Source organism: Octopus bimaculoides, chromosome 5 (assembly GCF_046866305.1).
Source record: "Octopus bimaculoides isolate indiv1 chromosome 5, ASM4686630v1, whole genome shotgun sequence".
Classification (NCBI taxonomy): Eukaryota; Metazoa; Mollusca; class Cephalopoda; order Octopoda; family Octopodidae; genus Octopus; species Octopus bimaculoides.
Window position 1 is genome coordinate 76,201,173 of NC_142932.1, and position 25,231 is coordinate 76,226,403.

A 25,231-nucleotide genomic window follows, 5' to 3' on the forward strand; every position below is an offset into this window, starting at 1 on the left:
AAAGTACAAGCCAAATATTTCAGTTGATTTGATCAACTACTCCCTGTCTCCAGAATGTTTTGCCCTATATCTATGTTAGAAATCATCATCATCATTATTATTATTATTATTATTATTATTATTATTATTATTATTATTAAGGTGGCGAACTGGCAGAATTGTTAGCGTGCTAGATGAAATGCTTAGTGGTATTTTGCCCATTGCTACATTCTGAGTTCACATTCTGCCAAGGTCAACTTCGCCTTTCATCCATTCAGGGTTGATAAAAGAAGTAGTACCAGTGAAACACTGGGGTCGATGTAATTGACTCATCACTCGCCTCCTTGTGGCAAAATTTGAAACCACCACCACCACCACCATTATTATTATTATTATTATTATTATTATTATTATTAAGACAGCAAGCTGGCAGAATTGTTAGCATTCCAAACAAAATGTTTAGCAGCATTTGGTCCATCCTTACGTTCTGAGTTCAAATTCTGGCGAGGTCAGCTTTGCCTTTCATCCAGTGGAGCACTGGGGTCGATTTAAACGACTAGCTCCTTCCCCCAAATTTCAGGCCTTGTGCCTATAGTAGAAAGGATTATTATTATTATTGTGATATATGTGTGTGTGTGTATATATATATATATATATATATATATATATATATATATATATATATATAAAGGCAGCAAACTGGCAGGATTGTTGGCATGCCTAGTAGTATTTTGTCTGTTTACATTCCAAGTTCAAATTCTGCTGAGGTTGACTTTACCTTTCATCCTTTTGGGGTCAATAAAATAAGTACCAGTTGAGTACGGGGGGGGGGGGGTTGTAATCGACTTGCTTACCTCCTTTCCAAAATTGCTGGCCTTGTACCAAAATTTGAAACTATTATTATTAAACTATTACTAGCATTTTGGCTATGTTCTGAGTTCAAATTCTACCGAGGTCAACTTTACCTTTCATACTTCCGAGGGTCAATGTAATCAACTAGTCTCCTTCCCCAGAATTTCAGGCTTTGTTCCTTTAGTAGAAATAATTATTATTATTAAGATGCCAAGCTGGCAGAAGCATTAGCACAAATGTTGATTTGGAAGAACTGCTGAGATCAACTTTACCTTTTGTCCTTATCCTTTCACAGTTGATAAGTGCCACTTGAGCGCTTCAGTTGATATAATCAACTAACCCCTTCTCTTCATTATTATTAATTGTTAAGATGTCAAAGTGGGGTAATCAATACTGAACTAATTCGCTTCCAATATTGAGTTATGCCCCTTTATATTGAATTTTACACCACTGATGTTAACTTCTCCTTAATGGAGGTACTAAGTGTTAATTTAATGGACTTAATCTCCCTCCCCTCTAAAAACATGTCTGTGTGTGCTAATATATAAAACCACTCTTGTGTTGTAAACGTGTTACCATTTACTTGCATCCCAGTGTATTTTGAGTGCAAATCCGTCTGAGTTTAATTCAGCATTTCTTTGTTTTATGTTTGATGAAATATCCATCAAGTACTGGTGTTGATTCTGCTCCTGCCATAGCACATTTGAGACTCTGTGGTGAAATATTATGGAGTAAGCAGTAAGGTTCTGGTCAATAAGCCACAGACTGGTTCTGCTTCTTATTTGAAGCCATATTGTTTCATTTATATTGCTAGCATGATTGGGATAGGCATGAAGGCTACTACATTCAAGTACTGCATCTTTTATCAATCTTGTGCCTATGTCAGAAGTCTTCATCATCATTTTCATCATTCACATTATTGTTGTTGTTATTAAACTGATGTATTGGCAGAATCATTAGCACATCAGAAAAAATGCTTAGCAATATTCTATGTGTCTCTACATCCTGAATTCAAATTTTTTGCTTTTCATCGCTTTGGTGTTGATAAAATGAAGTACCAGTCAAGTACTGAAGATTGATGTAATTAACTATCTGCTCCCCTTAAAACTGCTGGCCTTGTGCCAAAATTTGACATTATTATTATTAACAGTGTTTCTGATTTTTTTAATGTTCTGAGTTCAAATCCTGTTGAGGTCAATTTTGCCTTTATCCTCTCTGGGCTAATAAAATAAAATGCCAGTTAGGTCTTGTGCCAAAATCAGGATGCCTGTGGTAGAAATAATTATTAAGATGCAATGAATTGAGAGAAATAGAATACTGTACAAAATACCTTGTGGTTGTTACATCCTGTTTTATGTATAGAAATACTCCTTAGCTATTAATGTGAGAAATATTGAAGTGTAATAAGGAAAATATATAATACTGGGCTAGAAGAGAGTTTGAAGACATTATACCCTCTGTATAATTGTCTACACATATAAATCATAGATATGTCTATATGCATGTAGCCCCTGAATACTTTCACATGCACATGTAGCTCCTCTAGAGTTACTTGTACACATGTAGTTCTTGTAGAGTTGCTGGCATCCTTGTTGGTCCTGTAGAGTTGCTGGCATGTGTGCAGCTCCTGTAGTTATTTGTATACACATGCAGTGACTAAAGTTTCTGAAACTTATTCAAACCACTCGACTTCAACTCCTATATAATTGATTCTGTGATCTGGTCAAAACACTATATTAAATCTCTTTTGTTGCATCATTAGGTTGTTGGTTAACCATATGTGACAGGTTCTAGGTCTTTGAACCTTGCTTATAGTATGTCTCTGATGTCCATGGTGAAAGTAGAAACATAATTTTCAATAAAAAAGTTTTTTGTTGCTTGCCATGACTATATATAGAAAGAAGCTTGCTTCTCAACCACATGGCACCCTAACTGTAGCCTCGGGCCAACCATGGACTTGTGAGTAGATTTGGATGACAGAAACTGAAAGAAGCCTGTCATATGTATGTATGTCTTTGAGTCTGTTTGTATCCCACTGCTGCTTGACAGCCAGTGTTTGTGTGTTTTCATCCCTGTAACTTAGCAGTTCAGCAAAAGAGACTGATAGAATAAGTAACAAGCTTAAAAAAAAATTATATATATATATATATATATATATATATATATATATATATATATATATATATATATATATATATATATAAGTACTGAGGTTAATTCATTCGACAAAAAGTTCAAGGCAGTGCCCCAGCTTGGCCACTGTCTAATGACAGAAAGAGGTAAAAGATTATATATAATAAAACAAGGTTGAATTCTCTGTAGTTGCCTGCTGACAACTTTTTTCCGTCTACTAGGAGTATTTATTGAGTTTCCTAGACTGTTTTCACAGCTGTCTCGCATTCAAAATTCACTTAATTTTCTGTAATATATATATATATATATATATATATACACATATATATACATTTTATTCTTTTATATTTTTCAACCCTGAGGCTGTGGCCCATGCTAGGGCATTGCCATTGATATATATATATATATATATATATATATATATATATATATAAATATATTCGTCCTGGGGTCGATTTGTTTCCTAAACCTTTCATGGTGGTGTCACTGCATGGCTGCAGTCCAGCGAGTGAAGCAAGTGAGATTTATTATGATTAGTTTTGCTGCATTAAAAATGATGGTTACTAAACTAAATATTTTCTTGTATTGAATTTTGCAGTTAGCAGTTTGGTATTGGCCTCAGTTAAATTGATTACACACTTACACTCACAAATTGCAGACCTTGTGTCTGTTGGTGTACTACAGAATTTGTAATCTGTTAAATGTCTTGCTGTCGTGAGTTACGTCCCTTTATGAGCTGTCGTTCACTTTGGGTTTGTACCATCTGTCAGAAAGTGGTGGATGTTTAAATAGTGCTGTCTACTGCTATAAGAGGTAATAGGTGTTATTCCTCTTTGGCTGGACATTCCTGCTGTAATCAGCACATCTTCTCCCACACCTTTTTTAGCATCATCCATGACTGTGTTATCCATATGTATTTTCTCTTTGTAAAAAGAGAGGGTGAGATTTGGGGAAGATTTGGCTGCCATTTTTAGCAGGCCATGCAACCACTTAAGTACTTCTTTCAGTCATTAGACTGCAGTCATGCTGGGACACTGCCTTGAAGAATTTGTAGTGGAATGAATTAACCCCAGTATTTTTTTTTTAAGCTTGGTGCTTACTCTATCAATCTCATTTTGCTGAACTGGTAAGTTATGGGGGCATAAACAAACCAAATCAGTTGTTAAGCGGTGGTGTGGGCTTCTTTCAGCTTCCATCTACCAAATCCACTCACGAAGTTTTGGTTGGCCCAAGGCTATAGAGGAAGACACTTAACCAAGGTATCACACAGTGGGACTGAATCCAGAACCATGTGGTTGGGAAGCAAGCTTATCATGCAGCCATGCCTGCATCTATAGTTGCTTAACTCCAAGTCAGAACTTGCATTCGGTCCAGCATAGGGGCCAACTTTCTAAATTGATATAGCTTATCATCATCATCATCATTATTTTAACTTCAACTTTTCTGTGCACCAGCATGGCCACAGTCTAATAATAAATAGCGCCACTATTTGCCACTATTATATGGTATTAAGGTAAGAAAACACGCACGCACACACATATATATCAGGCTTCTTTTAGTCTCTACCAAATCTACTCACAAGGTTTTGGCCATCTCGAGGCTGTTGAAGTGGGACTGAACACAAAATTGTGTGGTTGGGAAGCAAATGTCTAAACCACACAACCATTCTTGTGTCTACAACAAGTATGAATTCTCACATACATACAGGACTTCAAATTTAGTGTGAGCAAGAGGTATAGTAGAGTCTGTTGGCATTTTAGGGGCTGGTAAAACTTCATCTTAGTGACCTCTGAAAGGGTGAAAAGTGAAAGTAGCCTGTATGAGATTTAAATTTGAAGCATGAATGACTGTAGCTAAATACTGCAGATCTGTCAGCCAGTCCACTATCCTCTTACTAATATATTATTTTTAACATATACACAAGGTTTCAAATGTTTAAGGGGAGGGGCTATATTCGATTACATTGATCTTTGGTAGGGTGAAAGGCAAAGTTGTCCTCAGCAGGATTTGAACCCAGAACAAAGATCTTTGATTATATACAGCTAGGTGTTTTGTCCAGCATTCTCACAATTCTACATGCCAATACACTGCTTTTGCAGTAGTAGCTGTACTAATCAATTCTTTCTACTAAAGGCACAAGGCCTGAAATTTGGGGGAGGGGGATAGTTGATTGCATTGACCCCCCCAGTACTCAACAAGTACCTATTTTATTAACCTCAAAAGGATGAAGGCAGAATTTGAACTCAATATAAAGATGGGCAAAATGCTGTTAGGCATTTTGTTTGGCATGCTAATGATTCTGCAAAGTTGCTGCCTTAGATAATAATAATAATAATAATTCTTTCCACTATAGGCTCTAGACTTGAAATTATGGGGGAGGGTGTCTAGTTGATTACATTGACCGCGGTACTCAACTGGTACTTATTTCATTGAGCCTGAAAGAATGAAAGGCAAAGTCAACCTTGGTGGAATTTGATCTCAGAACACAGGTAATAATAATATAGTTTTAAGTTTTGGCACAAGGCCAGTAATTTTGAGAGGAGGGGCACATCAATTACATCAACACCAGTACTTGACTGGTATTTTTATTACATTGACACTTTCCCAACAAAAAAAAAGAATGAAAGGTGAAGTCAGTCTCACTGGCATTTGAATGATGATAATAATATAAACAATTAGTAAAATATTAATAATACATCAGTAAAGGTTTGTACATATTTCCTTCATTTGTCATGATCTCTTACATTATTCCTGAAAAAAAAAAAACCTTGACTCAACTGTTTAAATTCATCATTTCTAATCTTATTCACAATGTTACATGAAATCTGTTGGCGAAGCTTATTGGGAGACTTATTATTTAGTCTGTGTTACTGTTTAGCCCTGGTTCAAGCCTCATTGAACAGGCCTATAATGAAAGGTGCTCACGCTGTGATCATCCTGTCTCTCCTCTCTAGTCAGTCACCCAATGTGCATTTTCTTTTACTAAAACTGAAGGGTGATTTGAAGGAGATTTAGTTGCTATTTCAAGACAGTCAAACAGCTACATAGATGACTCTAAGAAGTGAGTTTTTATTAAGATAATAGTGAAAGACCCAATGCCATAAACTAAAATCAGTTAGACTGGATGGTCATGTCTGTATCATTATTCTCTCTACTTCTGTAGGTCATCTTGCACCCAGATTGATTAGTTACTCCTTTCTTAATGGAACTTTTGAAGTGGTTCCAGCTTGAGCACATGGGGTATTTAAAGGGACGCAGGTTCCATACCTTGAGACCCTATCCACTCTTATGAGCCTGTTGCCATATGGTCAGGTCCTGTTATGGATTCTACCTACTTATTTTGCAGCTACCCACATACTTGTAGCCATTAAGTTGATACCTCCAGTTGGGAGTGTTTACCTAAACCCTCCTGCTTAGCAAGATGCAGTCTTATGTCATAGAATTGTTACAATCAGCTCATATTGGAACTGACTGTTACAATTCTATGACATAAGATTCTTTTGTGCTCTTTGGATATATTGTATCTGTGCCTCCTAATCTTAGGGTTGTGGGAGCACTGTCACCGTTAGGATTTCATGTAGTTGTTTCAAAGGAGTGGCTTCTAATTTCTTTTTCTTAGATTAGGTGGTTGGTACAGTGCTCCCACTGCTTATAGTTGTTGAGAGAAATTTCTTGTAATGCCTATTCTTTCTCAGTGTGTCAGTCCATTGGGAGTTTTGTGTAAAACTATAGTGAGTGAGTAGTTGATGAATGCTATTTTAAGAACTTTGATTCTGGTTATCATCATCATCACCATTTTAACATCCACTCTTCCATGCTTGCATGGGTCAGACAGATTTTCTACAGCTAGATGCTCTTCTAGTTGTCCACAAACAATATTTATAATGTTTCCTCAAATGTTTTATTTTTCATTGTGAAGAGACAATAACAGCAAAACGTTCTTGTATCCTTTCTAAGTTTAGTTTCAGAGAGTGTAGTAATACAGCTTATTTTTCCATCTCTTTGTTGGTTAATGGCTTTTATCTTTGAGGTTCTCCAGTTGCTGATATTACATCACAGGGTGTAAGGTGGTGAGCTGGACAAAAGGCTTAGTGGCATTTTGTTTGTATATGCCGAGTTCAAATTGCATTGGAGTCAACTTTGCCTTTCATCCCTTCAAAGATTGATAAAATAACTACCAGTTGAGTACTGGGAGTTGATGTAATTGACTTACCCCTCCCCCTAAATTGCTGGCCTTGTGCCTGCCAAAATTTGAAACCAATATTACATTATGGGGGTTTTATTGAGAACTAAATTTTGGTGTGGTTTTTTTTCTTTTTCTTTTATACTGTTATTAGTCCATGTCATGCCTGACCAAGAAAACCCATAAATCTTCTTACATTGACCCAGAAACTTGTCTTCAATCCACCAATGCAACAAATCAACTTTAAAACTCTTAATTGAATCAACAGAATAACATTTTAATAGTATTTATTTTTAAAATTTCATCTCATCTATGTATTGAACACTTTTTTACTCTGTAGTAAAATTAAAATATTTCCATTTTCTTTTTTTTTTTTTTGAAACTATAATTTTGACATTTCTCTTTATTTTTGAAAGTATGAATCTATTTGAAGGTCAGAGAGCATTTGAAAGGGTTTATTTGTATAATTGTTATAACTGGTGTATTTGACTGCACTAAATTGATTTGTTTGAATGAAATGTTTTTATGAAATAAAAATCTGGCTACCTTCACACAAAAGTCACCACCTGTTCATTTTCAGTTTACTTGTGAGGTATTTGAAAGTTGGCCATCATAAATGGACCTCTTAATTATCTAACTAAATTATCATGTATGACAGCTGTCACCATCATCGTTTTTGTTTTAATGACCACTTTTCTATGCTTGCATAAATTGGATGGAGTTTATTAATGCAGATTTCCTATGACCAGAGGCTCTGCCTGTCACCAACCCTCACTTGTTTTCAAGAAAGATAATAATATTTTCCTATGTACAGATGTTTTCACAGTGACGTTCACTTACAACAATTATATGATGTCAAGACAAGGAGTCACATGCACACATGATGTCTCTTTAGAATCTACACATGGTGTCTCTTTAGAATTTAAAGAAACAGAATACTCAAAGTTGGAATGCTGTTGATCTTAGGTTTTATCAATAAAAGGCAAACCTTGAGGCGCTCATCATAATAATCATCCATCATCATCGTCCTCATTTTAACGTTCCTTTTTCCATGCTCACATGGGTTGTATGGAATCTCTTGAGGCTGATTTTCCATATACAGACATTTTTTCACTAAATATTGGAAACGATACCACTTGTAGTACAATGGTAACACAAGTTTACAACACTCACGTGATGTCAAGGTAGTGGGAGTAATGCACAAACATGCATATGTGTGTGTGTGTGAATATATATATATATAAATATATATATATATAAGTCAGTAAATAGTGGGGTTGTGTTAAACGCACGTGGAGAAATAATAGGAAAATGTAAAAAAGCCAGGATGCTGAACTGGGAGCATAATTTAATAAAGCTTTTTTCTAACCGGTTTTCATTGCGATGAAGCAAATTATCAAGAAGAAGGAGAATGAAAATGTTTTTTTACAAAGAAGTACAAAAAAGTACAAAATGAAGAAAATCATATATAAAACAATAATATATAAAAAAAATAAATATACCCATACATTATATTGTCTTTGAGCTTTTGTAGTTCAATAGTAGTTCATGTATAAATTGGTAGGAAAAATAAGGATGCATGAGAGTTGAGAGTTTTGTTAGGTTTAAAAAAAAGGGTTAAAAGTTTGTGTTAAGCAGGAAATGTGGTGTCAAAACAGGAAGTGTGTGTAAGGGGAGACAAGTGTTTTTAGTTAAGAGTTATGAACTCTTTTTTTCCAAACAGGAAGTTTGTGTCTGTTCATAGAGAAATAAGGTCACTGAGGGGTGTGTGTGTTAAGAAATGGTTGGAATTTCTCTATGAAAAGATTCTCCTTGTTGATTCTTTCTTGTGTGGAGATTCTGTCTTTACATTGATAGAAAGGGAATATAATGAATTTAGGGTTTTTGTTTCTGGCGCAAGAGTCTATGTGGCCACTGAGTGGAATTTGGCGGTATTGAGGGAGGTTTATTTGTTCCTTATGGACAGCTACTCTTCTACGTAATGGGAGGCTCGTCTGTCCGATATAGAAGTTTTGGCAACCTGCGCAAGTAAGGACATAAATGAGGTTACTCGAGGAACAAGAGAAATTGGTTTTAATTTTAAACTTTGTTCCTCGTTTGAAGGTAAATTCAGAGCCTTCAAGTAGGTAAGGGCAGGTGCCACAATTAGGGCGTGCACATTTTTTAACTGATGGGGGTGGAAGTGGTGTATGTAATTTGGAATTGGTTAATAATGTTTTCAAAGATTTGTGTTGCCTTTTGCATTTAAGGACTTTGTGTGTATTAATGATATTGTTCATTTTCGGGTCTGTGGTGAGTAAGGGGAGGTTTTGTTTAATTGTGGTGAATGCTTCGATGTTATTGGGGTTATGGGTGGAGATGTATGGAAGTATTTTGGGGTTGGGTGTGTTATTATGTTGGTTGGTTTTTAGTGTGTTTTTGTCAAGTTCCTTGGCACGTTTTATTCCAAGATCTATGAGTGTGGAGGGATATTGGCGTTGTAACAGTGTTTTTTTGAGATCTTGTAAGCGTATTTCTCGAGTGGTTGGGTCAGAGACAATGGTGCAAATTCTTTTAGCTAAATTAAAGGGGATATTTATCTTGGTGTGTTTTGGGTGGCATGAGCTAAAAAGGAGGTATTGTTGTGAGTCTGTAGGTTTGTGGTAGATGTCGGTTGTGATTTGGTTATTAGGTGTTTTTATGATTAAGAGATCAAGAAAAGGGAGATGATGTTTGTTGAATTCCATAGTGAATTGAATGTTGGGATGTATGTTATTAAGAATGGATTTGAATTCTAGAAGTTTTTCATAGGGTTCATTCCATATGATGAAACAATCATCCAAATATCTTTTCCAGTTATCCATTAAAAAGATGTGGAAAAGGTGTCCAAATTTCTGACGTGAGGTTTCATATAGTGTTAATTCAAAAAAACCCATTATGAGGTTCGCAAGGACTGGTGCAGCTTTAGTACCCATCGCAATACCACATTTTTGAGCTCATGCCACCCAAAACACACCAATATAAATATCCCCTTTAATTTAGCTAAAAGAATTTGCACCATTGTCTCTGACCCAACCACTCGAGAAATACGCTTACAAGATCTCAAAAAAACACTGTTACAACGCCAATATCCCTCCACACTCATAGATCTTGGAATAAAACGTGCCAAGGAACTTGACAAAAACACACTAAAAACCAACCAACATAATAACACACCCAACCCCAAAATACTTCCATACATCTCCACCCATAACCCCAATAACATCGAAGCATTCACCACAATTAAACAAAACCTCCCCTTACTCACCACAGACCCGAAAATGAACAATATCATTAATACACACAAAGTCCTTAAATGCAAAAGGCAACACAAATCTTTGAAAACATTATTAACCAATTCCAAATTACATACACCACTTCCACCCCCATCAGTTAAAAAATGTGCACGCCCTAATTGTGGCACCTGCCCTTACCTACTTGAAGGCTCTGAATTTACCTTCAAACGAGGAACAAAGTTTAAAATTAAAACCAATTTCTCTTGTTCCTCGAGTAACCTCATTTATGTCCTTACTTGCGCAGGTTGCCAAAACTTCTATATCGGACAGACGAGCCTCCCATTACGTAGAAGAGTAGCTGTCCATAAGGAACAAATAAACCTCCCTCAATACCGCCAAATTCCACTCAGTGGCCACATAGACTCTTGCGCCAGAAACAAAAACCCTAAATTCATTATATTCCCTTTCTATCAATGTAAAGACAGAATCTCCACACAAGAAAGAATCAACAAGGAGAATCTTTTCATAGAGAAATTCCAACCATTTCTTAACACACACACCCCTCAGTGACCTTATTTCTCTATGAACAGACACAAACTTCCTGTTTGGAAAAAAAGAGTTCATAACTCTTAACTAAAAACACTTGTCTCCCCTTACACACACTTCCTGTTTTGACACCACATTTCCTGCTTAACACAAACTTTTAACCCTTTTTTTAAACCTAACAAAACTCTCAACTCTCATGCATCCTTATTTTTCCTACCAATTTATACATGAACTACTATTGAACTACAAAAGCTCAAAGACAATATAATGTATGGGTATATTTATTTTTTTTATATATTATTGTTTTATATATGATTTTCTTCATTTTGTACTTTTTTGTACTTCTTTGTAAAAAAACATTTTTATTCTCCTTCTTCTTGATAATTTGCTTCATCGCAATGAAAACCGGTTAGAAAAAATCTTTATTAAATTATGCTCCCAGTTCAGCATCCTGGCTTTTTTACATTTTCCTATATATATATATATATATATATATATATATATATATATATATATATTGTTTCAGTCATTTGTGGCTATGCTGGGGCACTGCCTTGAAGGGTTTTAGTGGGAAAAAAAGATCAACCCCAGGATTTATTTTTTGAAGCTCATATTTATTATATTGGTCATTTTTGCCGAACTGCTAAGTTACCAGGATGTAAACACACCACTACCGGTTGTCAACCGTTGGTGACACACACGCATACGTGTATATATGACGGGTGTCTTTCATTTTCCGTCTACCAAATCTACTCACAAAGGCTTTGGTTGGCCCGAGGCCAAAGTAGAAGATATTTGCCCAAGGTGCCACGCAGTGAGACTGAACACAGAACCATGTGGTTGAGAAGGAAGCGTTTTATCACACAGCTGTGTTGACGCCTACATATCAATCTATCCTTTCTTTTCTTGAACCATAATGCTATTCTTTAATCCTGTATCATCTATGACCAACCAAACTTGATTGATGTTAGTGATACAAACTTTAGTATTTGATTAAGCACCTGCTATTTATTTTCCAAATCGAAATCCTGCTAAGATCAATAAAATAAATACCAGAGGCCGATTTGATTGACTATAGATTTATGAACATATGTCAATGTGAGGCCACTGGTTAATTTGTTCTGAGGGTTATCTTTTGCTTTTTTAATTTGCATTTAAAAACCATATGATAAAATGAGCTATGGTAAAGCCTGCCCTGGGTCTCCACAAAACCATTAGGTGCATTCTTGCTTCTCAACCACATGGCTCCGGGTTCAGTCTCATTGAGTGGCGCCTCTACTATAGCCTCGGGCTAACCAAAGCCTTGTGAGTGGATTTGGTAGACGGTAACTAAATGAATCCCATCGCATATGTATATATCTATGCATGCGTGTCTTTGTGTCAGTGTTTCCCCATCTATTGACTACCGGTGTTGGTGTGCTTACATCCCGCGTAATAGCTGTTCGACAAAAGAGACCGATAGAATAAGTACTTGGCTTAACAAGTCCTGAGGTCGATTTGTTCAGTCAAAACCTTTGACTGGGTAGTGCTCCAGCATGGTCACAGTCAAATGACTGAAACAAAACAAAAAATAAAGCTATATATACATACATTATACACGCATATTCGCACGCACGCATACTCCTACAAACCCATATACATATATATGTATATAGGCATATATTTTAAATATACAAGGGCTAGCTGAAAAGTTTATAGGTTGATTAGGAAGGAGTGATGCTAGGGCTGTGAAGTCTTGCATACATTAATTTCAACTCTTTTGATTATTCCACTGTTTCTTTCCCTGTAAACTGACTGTTCAAAGAACATTTCAAAAGTAACTAGCATCTTGTGTTGAAAATGGACAAAATTTGGCATTGTGGTGTTATAGAGTACCTTCAGGAAAAAGCTTTAGCCGCCAAGAGCATTCATGCTGACATGGTCGCTACATTAGGAGATGATGCTCCAGCTTTATAAACAGTGCAAAAGTGGGCAGCTGAATTTAGGAGAAAGGAGAGTCTTGAAGATCTCCTATGGTCCGGACGTCTTGCAGCTGCCAACACCAAGGAAAACATTTATTGTTGTCACCACCTGCAGATTTGATGACAGACAATTGACTAGAAATCAAATAGCCAATGTTATTAACATATCCTGTGAGAAAGTTCAGAATATTCTGCAGAATGAATTTGGCATGACGATGGTTTCTGCTCGGTGGGTATATGTACTGATTATATACACATACACATACATTATAACTGGCACTCCGTCGGTTACAACGACGAGGATTCCAGTTGATCCGATCAACGGAACAATCAGTTCGTGAAATTAACGTGCAAGTAGTTGAGCACTCCACAGACACGCTTGACCGACCAGTCCGTCGGACGTCCATTTGACACCGCTGGTCACAGCACGCTGTCCACTCCTCTCTGGATCGCGCCTTCCTCATCCACGTGGTCCCAATTACCCTCCTAAAATCGTAACTCCACCGTCTTGGAGGCCTTCCGAGTGGTTGTTTCCGCTCGCGCGGGTACCACTCGACAACTGCGCGGGTCCACCGATTATCGGTGAGCCGGGCGACGTGTCCAGCCCATCTAAACTTACTGCGTATATATTCTACGAAGACATCCCTCACGCCGGACTTCTGTCTGATGACCTCGCTACTGATGTACTCTCTCAACGAAATTCCAAGCATTGACCTCTCCATGGCTCTTTGAGCCGTTACCAATCTCTGCTCTTCTTTCTTTGTTGTAGCCCGTGTTTCACTACCATATAACATTGCAGGTAGAACTGTGCTCTTTATAAGGATGGCGCGGTGGTCCTGTCCAGCCTTCCTTTGAGCACATTCCTTATGCCATTAAACGCCTTCCATCCGGCCCATATTCTCCGCGAGATCTTTTCGATGTCTCGGCACATATTCACTTCCTGTCCCAGGTAGACATATTCCTTTATCTCCTCTATTTCATCATTGCTGACCGTCATTTGACCTGTTGGTACGTTGTCGGACCGCATGAACTTCGTTTTCATGCGGTTCATCTTGAGACCTACTGCAGAGCTTTTGATGTCGAGCTCCGTCAGCATGGTCTGAAGCTGATCCGTGGTTTCAGCGATGATTACGATATCATCAGCGAAACGGAGGTGGGAGAATAGCTCGCCATTGATGTTGACACCGCCTTGCCAGTTGATGCCTCTGCTCGAGACATGCGGTGAAAAGTTTTGGAGAGGTCGTATCTCCTTGCTTCACTCCCTTCTCGACGGGCACTCGTACGGGAGATGATAGCAGAGCTATGTCAGTGGTGCATCCGGAATTTGCCTCTCTGTGCAGTTGTACATATTGCGCCTCGACTCCCTGCCTCTGTAGCGAGTTCAGCACTGCGTTGGTTTCGACGCTGTTGAAGGCTTTCTCATAGTTTACAAACGCAATGCAAAGAGGCAGCTTGTACTCATTCGCTCACTCAAGCAGTTGTGTTAGAGTAAATATAGGGTCCATCGTGCTGTAGTTCTTCCGGAAGACGGCTTGCTCCTTCGGTTGTTGTTCGTCGAGATAACGTGATAACCTGTTCAGAATTATCTTTGTGAACAGCTTGTACACGTGAGACAGCAGGAATATGGGTCGGTAGTTCTTTAGATCTTCTCTATCGCTCTTCTTATATAACAGGATGGTATTTGACTCTTTCCACTGCGAGGGAATTCTTCCCTCGTCTAGATAGTGCGTGGATCGCTCGGTGAGGATTTTCCAGAGCTGCTCTCTGCCTGACTTTAACACTTCCGATGTTATACCGTCTTTCCCTGGCGCCTTTCTGTTTTTCATCAAGCCGACGGCTCTTTCGACCTCACTGACAAGGATAGGTGGCACATTTTCTTCCTGTTGGAGTGGTGGTAACGGCTGGACATTTCTGGTAGACTTGAAGAGCTTAGTGTAGAAGTCTTCGAAAACTTTTTCCATCTCGCCTTTATCGTTTACCGGTACTCCATCTGTATTCTTCAAGGCCGTTACCTCCGATCTATATAGTGCCATGTCCCTCTGGCATTTCTTGAGGCTCTTCTTTTCCTCTGTGGCCTTCAAAAGCTTCTCCATCCGGTATGCCTCAAAGTCTCTCTTCAGTTGCTGACGAATCACTCTACTGAGAAGGGAATATTCAAGGTGATCTTCAATAGTCCTCTTCATATTTTTCCTTTTCTCGAGTATCTTCGTAGTTTCCTCCGAGACTCTTCCCTTCTTCTCTCTCGGACACATTCCTTTAGCCTTCTTTAAACACTCCTTCAGTTTCCCTATCAGTGAGTTGTAGTCATCGTCTATGCCGTCTACTTTGCACCAGGTTTCTTGCATGATGGCTTCCTGTAGCTTCGCCTCGTTGAAGACTCGGACGCGTTTTCCCTTCGACGCCAAATGCAGGCCTTCTTCTCCCTCATCCCGCCGATGATGACCCTCGCCCTCACCAGACGATGATCGCTGCCGGTGTTGAATGGCGTCACGACGGAGACGTCATGTAATATGCGTCACTTATCGACCAGGATGTAATGGATCTCGTTTCGGTGCTCAGCGTTCGGCGATACCCAGGTCCATCTCTTCTTCTCCTTCTTCTTGAATAGGCTGTTTCCAATGTAGAGCCGCCTCGCCTCTGCCATGGTAACCAAACGTTCTCCTCTCTCGTTTCTCTCTCCTATGCCGAATCTCCCGACGTACTCTTCCCCTTGTTGTCCATGTCCAACCTTTGCATTGAAGTCTCCCATCACGACGGTATAAGTGGTCTTCACTGCCAGCCCTTTGTCTAGCTGTCGATAGAATTTTTCCACCTCGTCGTCGTCGCTGGCACATGTGGGAGCATAGGTCTGGACAATCTGGAAGGTGGCCTTCCCTGAGAGGTTTACGTTCAGTATACCAATCCATGCTGATATGAATTGGCAAGAAGCGACCCTCGAAGCCCATTCCTTACTTACGATGAATCCGTACCTCCGACCGAGATATATATATATATATATATATATATATAGGGTCATCACATGAATAATGCGGTTTTTTATATATTTTTAATTTTCAAAATTAAGACGAACAAAGTTCTTTTTAATCTAAATTATACTCTCCTTCATTTCCTACAATGCTCTTCCATCTATCTGAATTATGTATATATATATATATATATATATATATATATATATATATATATATATATATATATATATATATATATATATATTATATATATGTATATAAATAATATATATATATATGTATGTATATGAATTATATATATATATATATATATATATATATATATATATGTATATAAATAATATATATATATATATATATGTATGTATATGAATTATATATATATATATATATATATATATATATATACATACATACATAGGCGCAGGAATGGCTGTGTGGTAAGTAGCTTGCTTACCAATCACATGGTTCCGGGTTCAGTCCCACTGCGTGGCACCCTGTGCAAGTGTCTTCTTCTATAGCCTCGGCCTGACTAAATCCCTGTGAGTGGATTTGGTAGACGGAAACTGGAAGAAGCCCGTCGTATATGTATATATATATGTATATGTATGTGTGTGTATATGTTTGTGTGTCTGTGTTTGTCCCCCCAACATTGCTTGGCAACCGATGCTGGTGTGTTTACGTCCCCGTAACTTAGCTGTACGGCAAAAGTGACCGATAGGATAAGTACTAGGCTTACAAAAAATAAGCTCTGGGGTCGATTTGCTCGACTAAAGGCGGTACTCCAGCATGGCTGCAGTCAAATGACTGAAACAAGCAAAATAGTAAAAGAGTATATATATGAATAATATATATATATATATATATATATATATATATATATATATATATACATATATATATGTATGTGGCTTTGTGTCTGTGCTTGTCCTCGCCATCGCTTGACAACAGATGGCGGTGTGTTTGTGTCCTCGCAGTCTAGCGGTTCGGCAAAAGGTACCTATAGAATAAGGACTTGGCTTACAAGGAATAAGTCCTGGTGTCGATTTCTCCGATTAAAACCCTTTACGGTGATGCTCCAACATGGCCGTAGTCAAATGACTGAAACAAATAATAGAATAAAAGAGGCAAGAGTGTCGGGAGCCGACGGAAGGGTGCTTGAGGGCTGTATGTGGCTCTGAGATCTGCGATTGAGAGCCGCTGATTTAGATACATCACAAATGTAATACTAGCCGCAAATTAGTAGCAAGAGTTCTCAACGTCGGAGTAAGGATAGGGGCGAAAGTAGTTTTGGCGCTCGTATGATAGTAAAATAAGTAAAGACCCCCACCACACTCATGAATGACCATGGGATTACACCAGTAAAGTTCCCCTCCGTGGCACAAGTTTAGGCAAGGTTGTTGATGGAAGACCAGCAATCGCCCATGCATACCAGTCTCATCTCTCCACGCCATACAGCAAAGGCGGAAACAGCTTGACACCAGTGACGTCGCAACTCATTTCTACAACTGAGCAAACTGGAGCAACGTGAAATAAAGTGTCTTGTTCAAGAACACAACACACAACCCGGTCTGGGAATCGAACTCAGTACTTCATGATTGCGAGACCGACGTTCTAACCACTGAGCCATGGGAGGAAATGTGAAGTGGAGAAGATGTAACTTGCTTCCCTAGCTGTGCTTCTGTACACAATATTAGAAACATATAAATACTGGATTATTGCAGCTGCAATGTCTTTGATCGTGGGTCTGGAGTTTCTGAAGAACAACGCTGCATATTCGGAAATACATCTCCGCCTCCCTAATTAACCGTCAAGCTCCCTACTAACTTATTAATATTCATGCTGAAGAACTGTCACACCTCCTCATCATCATCACTAATCTCATCACCTCTACCACCATTATCTTCATCATTAATATCACCACCACTGTAGTCATCATTAACAACACCACGGTCACCACCACCATCATCAATATCACCTCTACCATTACTTTCATTAATATCCCCAAAATCTATTTCTGCTACCGCCGTCCCCGTAGCCCACCCCTTCACCATGTGTCAGGAGCTAAAAGAAAATGCTAATTTTTTTTTATTAACTGCAATAAATTAAATTAAGATGAAAAGATTATTAATGCATTACTAATACAGGCAATCGATTGGCGTCCTCTAGGATGAAAGGCAAAGTCGACCTCGGCGGAATTTGAACTCAAAAGGTAACGACAGACGAAATGCTGTTAGGTGTTTTGTCCAGTGTGCTAACATTTCTGCTAGCTCACCGCTTTTCTGGCGGCACATATTGGGGTGGAGTGGTGGTGGTGAGTGAAATGTACAATTTTTGTTTTTGAACTAAGTTTTTTTTCTCCGTTATTTAGCCCGTTTGTAACGCTTTCACGTGATGAGTTGAAAGGAAAGGCGAAGAGCAAAAAAAATAAAAAAAAAGAGAGAAAAAGAGGGTAAGGCGAAGAGTCAGAGAGAAAGAGGGAGATAGTTGTATATTAAGGCTATAACATTTTGCTTAAAGTATACAAAGTGTATATACAAAATGCATTAAGTAATCATCATATTCCAATTTCCTTCACTTTTCAATGATTAGCAGATAAGTGACTATCTTTTAATACAGACACAACACAGGCTATGCTTTCAGGCTTTTTGTATAACGTTTTCAGAAATAACACAATAAGTTTACCATTAACACCGTGAAATATTCACGGGTCCCACTAGTTAACATTGATACATATACTCACGCATACATACACGTACACTCACACACTCTCCCTTTCTCTCTCCTTCTGTCTGTGTGTCTGTGTGTCTCTCTGTCTCTATTTCTCTCTCTCTCTCATACACACACTTCCCCAGGTAAGAAATACAAGTAATTTATCACTAGCTATATTTATTATCATTAAGTATTTTTGGTTCTGATATAATGAGATCTTAAAGGAAATATTCTGTATGAAGTTGTGGATTTCATTTTACAAATCATTAACATGTGTGTGTAATCAAATCCATAGATTCTTGTAAATATTTGCTCAGGCTTTTGTCTTCTGTGCAGGTATTGGTGTTATTAACCTATAATCGTGTCTGGATCTGTAGCAAAACAATGAAAGAGAAACATATGTATAGTGTGAGTTCATAAGAAACATTGGAATTTCAATATTTTTAACGTTTATCTTTTACTTGTTTCGGTCTTTGGACTGCGGCCATGCTGGGACATCGCCTTGAAACGCTCAGTCGAACAAATCGATCCGAGTACTTATTGCTTTTAAAGTCTGGCATTTATTCTATCGATATTCTTTGCCTCACCGCTAATGTTATGGGGACTAAACAAACCAACACTGATTTTCAAGCGGTGGTGGGGGACAAATACACACACACACGCGCACCGAGTGCACACACACACACACACACACACACACACACACACACACACACACACACACACACACACACACACACATTCTTTAATTGTTTAAATTGTTTCAGCTTTAAAGCTGCGGTCATGCTGGAGCACTATCGTTATATATAACACGGAGTTTCACAGAGTTTCTGTCTACCAAATTCACTGTTATATTTTCTAGGATTTTATTGAGCCAGAAGAGCTTTTATTGAGCTTTAATCAATCAAGATTGAGGTGATCGATGATGGTAGTGTTGGCACTCTGTGTTGGGAGGAGTCAGCTCAGTAAACATTGTGATATATTACAAAACTATTTCGAACGTTTCGGGTAGTTGCCTTCATCAGGTTTTCTTCTAAAAGAATGTAAGGGTGTGTAGAAACAGCACGTGACCTAGTGGTTAAAGTATTCTACTCATGATCATAAAGTCATAGGTTCGATTCCTGGAGCAGGTGGTGTGTTGTGCCATTGAGCAAAGCGCTTCATTTTGTGTTGCCCCAGTATACTCAGTTGGAAATGAGTACTGGTTGCGTGCTGATGAAGCCTTTTCTCCCTTCACTTATTGTATCCTCGATGTCTCGCTCGGTCAAGAGTGAGTGGACTGAGAGGGTATCTACTTTTGATCGTGACTACATAGGCATCTAAAACATTTAGCTAAAGTATGGCAAATGCTACCCTGTCATACTCGGCTGTGGTAGAGGCAACGAGGGTTGAGAAAATATGAATAAGAAAATGGTAAGTTGGGGTAAATACAAGTGAATATAAAGATAAGTATTTCCATTCTTCACTATACTGCGTTCAGGTCCCACAAGTGCTGAATAAGACAACTGGTTGAGAGCACACGTTTTACAGCATAAAATGTTATAATGTAATATTGAAAGGGATACATACTTAAGCATCCTACGTAAGATTTTAATTAACACCAACATTCAATGTCTTACATACATGTGATACTGTGTCATATGTTGTATGGTGAAAGGTGCGAATAATTTCACTCATGTGTTAAATCATTACCACTTTCTTTATCTTATATAATGTTACAAGATTTTATAGAAAACACATGACAGGTCTAAAAGAGAGCTGAAGACTAGCATAACTTCCTTGAACATGCAATAGCGTATCTATTCATTCTCAATATGTTCTGATAGATTTGAACGTGAATATCTGAGCGTTGTTGTCGTTTTTCATCATTGGAAAACATCTTTTAAACGATTCATCGGTATAAGAAGACTTTGAGATACTGCGGTGTTTCGATCTCACTGTGTGTCGCCCTAGTCAATACTACCCCACCGGATCAATGAATTTAACGAGAAAACGAACTTATGCTTATAGAAAGCAGCAAACACATTATTTAACTAATGCATGCTGATGTCCACCAAATAGACAATAGTTCATAGGGTGCACACAGAACAACTAGAACCCAACCAATATCGTATCAATTAATTTAAAATACATTCTGGTAAATCTGAAGGTGAACATCTGATCGCTGTTGTTTTTCGCCAGCGGAGAACATCACCTCGTAGGCGATGAATAGATAGATTAATTTTTTTATATCATCGTTGATCTGTGTGCATGGCATGTATTATCTGGCAGTCATTAGCTCATATCAGCAAATAATATGTTTGCTGATCACTATAAACAAAAATCTGAGCTGATGTTAGATTCATCCGTCCGGATAGTTTCGACTGAGGATACAATAAGGTCGAAATACTTGGTGTCTCAAAGCTCGCTTGCACTAGTGAATCACGCGTCTTATTAGCAAGCATCGTCCAAAGAGAGATGTTCTCTGATGACGAAATACAACATTGATCAAATATCCACGTTCGAGTCTGCCAGAACGTATTAAGAATTTATAAGTATGTTATTGTTTGGATTCTCGATGTTCTACATGCGCTGCATGAATTTTACTCCCTAAAATTTAGTTTTTAATCCCTTCAACATTCACATCAAAATTCAATATATTTACATGACTACAAAAGAAAGTTAAATAAAAGAGATTTTTACATCAATGAAGAATTATACTATAAAACAACGCAGCTTACTGTTCGAACAGATGACACCAGCATCTTCATCGTGATTGCAGTTGTGCCAACCCCATTCTAAATGGCTGCAGCTTTCCAAAGAAAATTCTCTTCCATCACAACCTACATCGTCCAGCCATATTTGTCCACGTGTGAAACCGTGTTTACTTTCTATCGTTGCTTTTCCATAACTGTAAAAACAAATCAGAAATATTTGAAAATAAAGAATTGAATAAATTAACTGTCGTCACTAAGATGGTATTTGGAATATAAATTAACATGTAATTTTGACGGTAGGTTTAGCTCACTTTAAGCCCTTCGTTACTATATTTCTGTTGAAATGCACTGACTTCATTTCATTCATCTTTGAAAATAATCAAGAATTTAGTAAAATAATTTTGTCGTTATTAAGCTGGTGTTTGGAACATAAATTATCCTGAAATTATTATTGAGGGTTTTAAATTAGATCACTTTAACCCTTTTGTGACCGTATTTCTGTAGAAATACACTATATTTGTTTAAATTTATTTGGAATAAAGAATTAAGTAAAATAATTTTGTTATTATTAAGTTGATGTTTGGAGCATAAGTTAACACGAAATTTTGATAGAAGGTTTCAATTTAGATTACTTTTAGCCGAGAAGTTTGAATCATAGAACCAGTGATAGTTTTAGGTGAGTTGATATGAAATGGGGCTGATTAGCTTCAATATCAATTATATATCCACATTAAGCATTCCTGCACCTATATATATATATATATATATATATATATATATATATATATATATATATATGTATAATTATATTAAGGGAGTAAGGGCAAAAACGATCTATCTCCAGCATGCTTGAAGTGCTGACGCCTTCAAAAGGTACCAAAAACTCCAGAATAAATATACACATGGCTGGAAGCGGGCTAGTGAAAGAAAATTAAAATGACTTCAAGTTAATTGTGAATTGGTTCCAATTTCTGGATTAAAGCAAAAAAATAAGCTTTCTTCCTTCGTCAACACAATATGCGGAAGGAAATATAAGTCCAAATAATTGTAGATACCGCCCGAAGCAGGTTCACACGTATATATACAAATATTTGCACGTATAAATCCTAGAAAAGTCAATTTTAAGTCCCCTCACGACAGCCAACGTGTAATATATAAATACATAGATAGATAGATACACATACACACACACACACACACACACACGAAGGTAAGATCCAAGGCTCAAAGTGTTGGAATTTAATGACTCTCAAGCAATCTGTAGAAGATATTAAAAAAAAAAACAGCTTTCAGAATCACTAGTTGTTTATTGGTGCGGAAGGTTGTGCATTTTGTCTCGTATCGAAGTAAGATAAGCTGAAAAAAGTTATTTCATAGTTCACGGTTGGCAATTGAGGTAGTTGAGTATGCGAATAAAAATCCCAAATTAAGGAATGGAGTAGATAAAATCCGAGCTACATGTTTCATAGAAAGCGGAACCTCGGAAGTAGTGATTATCCAACCGAGGGGTATACCGCAAGCTACTCTTTAAGCCAAGGATATCTTTATTACATGAAGTTTACATCACCGTTAGGAGATCCATGTTAACACAGAGAATTCCTCTGTGAGTTTGCTATGAAACATATGTAACCCGGACTTTACGTACTTCATTCCTTAATTTTGGATATATATATATATATATGACTAGAAATGGAAACAATGTTGCATAAACTTCAATATAGATATAACAGTGCAGTATTCATTTCTTTTAGTTTGATTGATTAGTTTATTTTCTCTGCGATAAATATACCGACTGCTTCATTGGTGAATCTCATAGGATCTGTAGTTTGTACGGAACATGCTGTAGATTTAATTTACACGGATTTCCATCTTGCTCAGATAAACAGGTTTTTCGGATGGGGTACTGACTGAGGTATTGGCCTGGATTTCTTTAACCTCTAATTTCTATTACAATATATATATTTATATATGTGTGCGTGTGTGTGCGCGCGCGCGTGTGTGTATGTGCAAACAGAGAGAGACTGAGAGAGAGCGAGCAGAGGGAGAGAGAAAAGGAAGGAGAGAGAGAAAAAGTGAGAAAGAAAGAAGGAAGGAGAGAAAGACAGAGAGAGAGAGAGAGAGAGAGAGAGAGACTGAGAGAGAATATGTGTGGGTGTGTAAGTGAACTTCACACTATAGAATCAAAACAGAGTAATCTTGTTTGCATTTTTTCTTACTTTTAGAATATTGTTTTGTTTAATTTTATTTCAAGTCAATAAATAATTTTCTTTTGAAAATTAGTATTTATTTTATCATTCTTTATAAGCACCAAAACAATACTTCCAAAGTTACTCTTCATATGACGAGTAATACACTAGTTAATTAGCAATTAAACTTGTGGACAACTGGAAATTGTTATTTATTTAATGACATTAAACCAAAATATGTAAGCTAATGTAGTTTACATATCTCAGTTATTAGTTAAAAAAAATCAATTTTGATTATATTAAACCAAACTATTTCAGACACATTCAGTCTGTAAATAACTAGAATCGAGAAATAATTTAAAAAAAATTAGTTTTCTTCTAAAATGTATTAGACTAATGTTCATCGTCCACTTGGCATTATTTATTATATCTAGGGTAGCAGAATCGTTAGCTCGCCGGATAAAATGCTTAGAGGCATTTAGTCCATCGTTATTTTCTGAGCTTAAATTCCGCCGAGGTTGACCTTGCCTTTCGTCCTTTCGGAGTCGATGAAATAGGTACCAGTTGAGCACCACATAATCGACTAATCCCGCCCGCCAAACTTCAGGCTTTGTGCCAATAGTAGTGAGGATTATTTATTATATCTATGCTGGTTAAGTTGTTAGAGTATCATATAAAGTGCCTTGTTCCATTTCTTTACTTTCTGAGTTAAAATCCCGCTGAAGTCAAACTTTGCTTTTATCTTTTCGGCATCGAGTAAATTTCGAGGGGTGTATGAAAAGTCTTCAGCCACGAAAAAACAAAACATAGTACAAGGCTCAAAACTTTTCATACACCCCTCCTAAGTACCAGTACTTCCTATCGACTAACTCCTCTTTCACGAAAAAAATCCTTGTAGTATTTAGTTCCGGCTCCTTGTATCTTAAGTTCAAATCTCTTCAAGGGCAACTTACCTTTTATTTTTTCGGGACCGACAAAATAAAGGACCAGTCAGATACAGGGGACAATTTACTCGAATACTTCATCTCTCCCTCAAATTTCAGGCATTGTATATGTGTTAGTAATAATTATGTATTATAATTTAGGCTGAAAGTTAATTCACATGAATCCTTTATCAAATATAATCAACATTAAATAATACTTTATAGCATACCTGTATCCTAACATTCTACATACAACAGTAGCATCGTTGTCATCCCAGCTGTCATCGCATACACTGCCCCATATTCTGTTATGCAAAATTTCTACACGTCCTTCCTGTTTTGTTCGTCCGTCTTTCAGTCGAATACCGACATCTATCGATACAAAAACAAAGGAATAAATGAGCAACTGGTTTTGATGTGATTAAAGTATAACACGCCTCCCTCCCTACACACACACATACAAACAGAGTATTAATAAAATACAGAAAACAAATAATATTTTATACTTTATAAAACATACTCGCGTTTCGACAATTACTGCCTGGATTACATAGTTGCTTGTTGAAACGTTATATAACCATGTAAACCACTACTTCAGTGTTAAGCATTTTTTTTGCTTAACTTTGAAGATGCACAGTCACAACGCATTGGACAACCCGAGGCTATACTAGAAGACATTTGCCATGGTGACACGAACCATAAACCATGTGGTTGCAAAGCAAGCTTATCAGCTACATAGCCATGCCTGCGTCTATATAATAAAAGTAATTCACAGACTTCAGTTTGTCATGGAAAAATCGATGTTACATGTTGATGAAAGTGAAAAATCATAGGAGT

The 25,231-nt window shown here is 37.4% G+C and overlaps 1 protein-coding gene across 1 annotated transcript in view; it reads right to left on the reverse strand.

Moving 5' to 3' along the window:
- Nucleotides 1-18,749: 18,749 nt before the first annotated feature.
- Nucleotides 18,750-25,231, reverse strand: part of LOC106883856 (scavenger receptor cysteine-rich domain superfamily protein) — a 72,645-nt gene continuing 66,163 nt past the window's right edge. The window contains exons 19-21 of the mRNA XM_089352466.1: nt 24,625-24,766; nt 21,310-21,479; nt 18,750-18,960 (exon numbers count right to left, since the gene is read on the reverse strand). Of these exons, the coding sequence (XP_089208592.1) occupies nt 18,938-18,960; nt 21,310-21,479; nt 24,625-24,766 (335 nt within the window). The 3' untranslated portion in view covers nt 18,750-18,937. The remainder of the gene's footprint in view (nt 18,961-21,309; nt 21,480-24,624; nt 24,767-25,231) is intronic.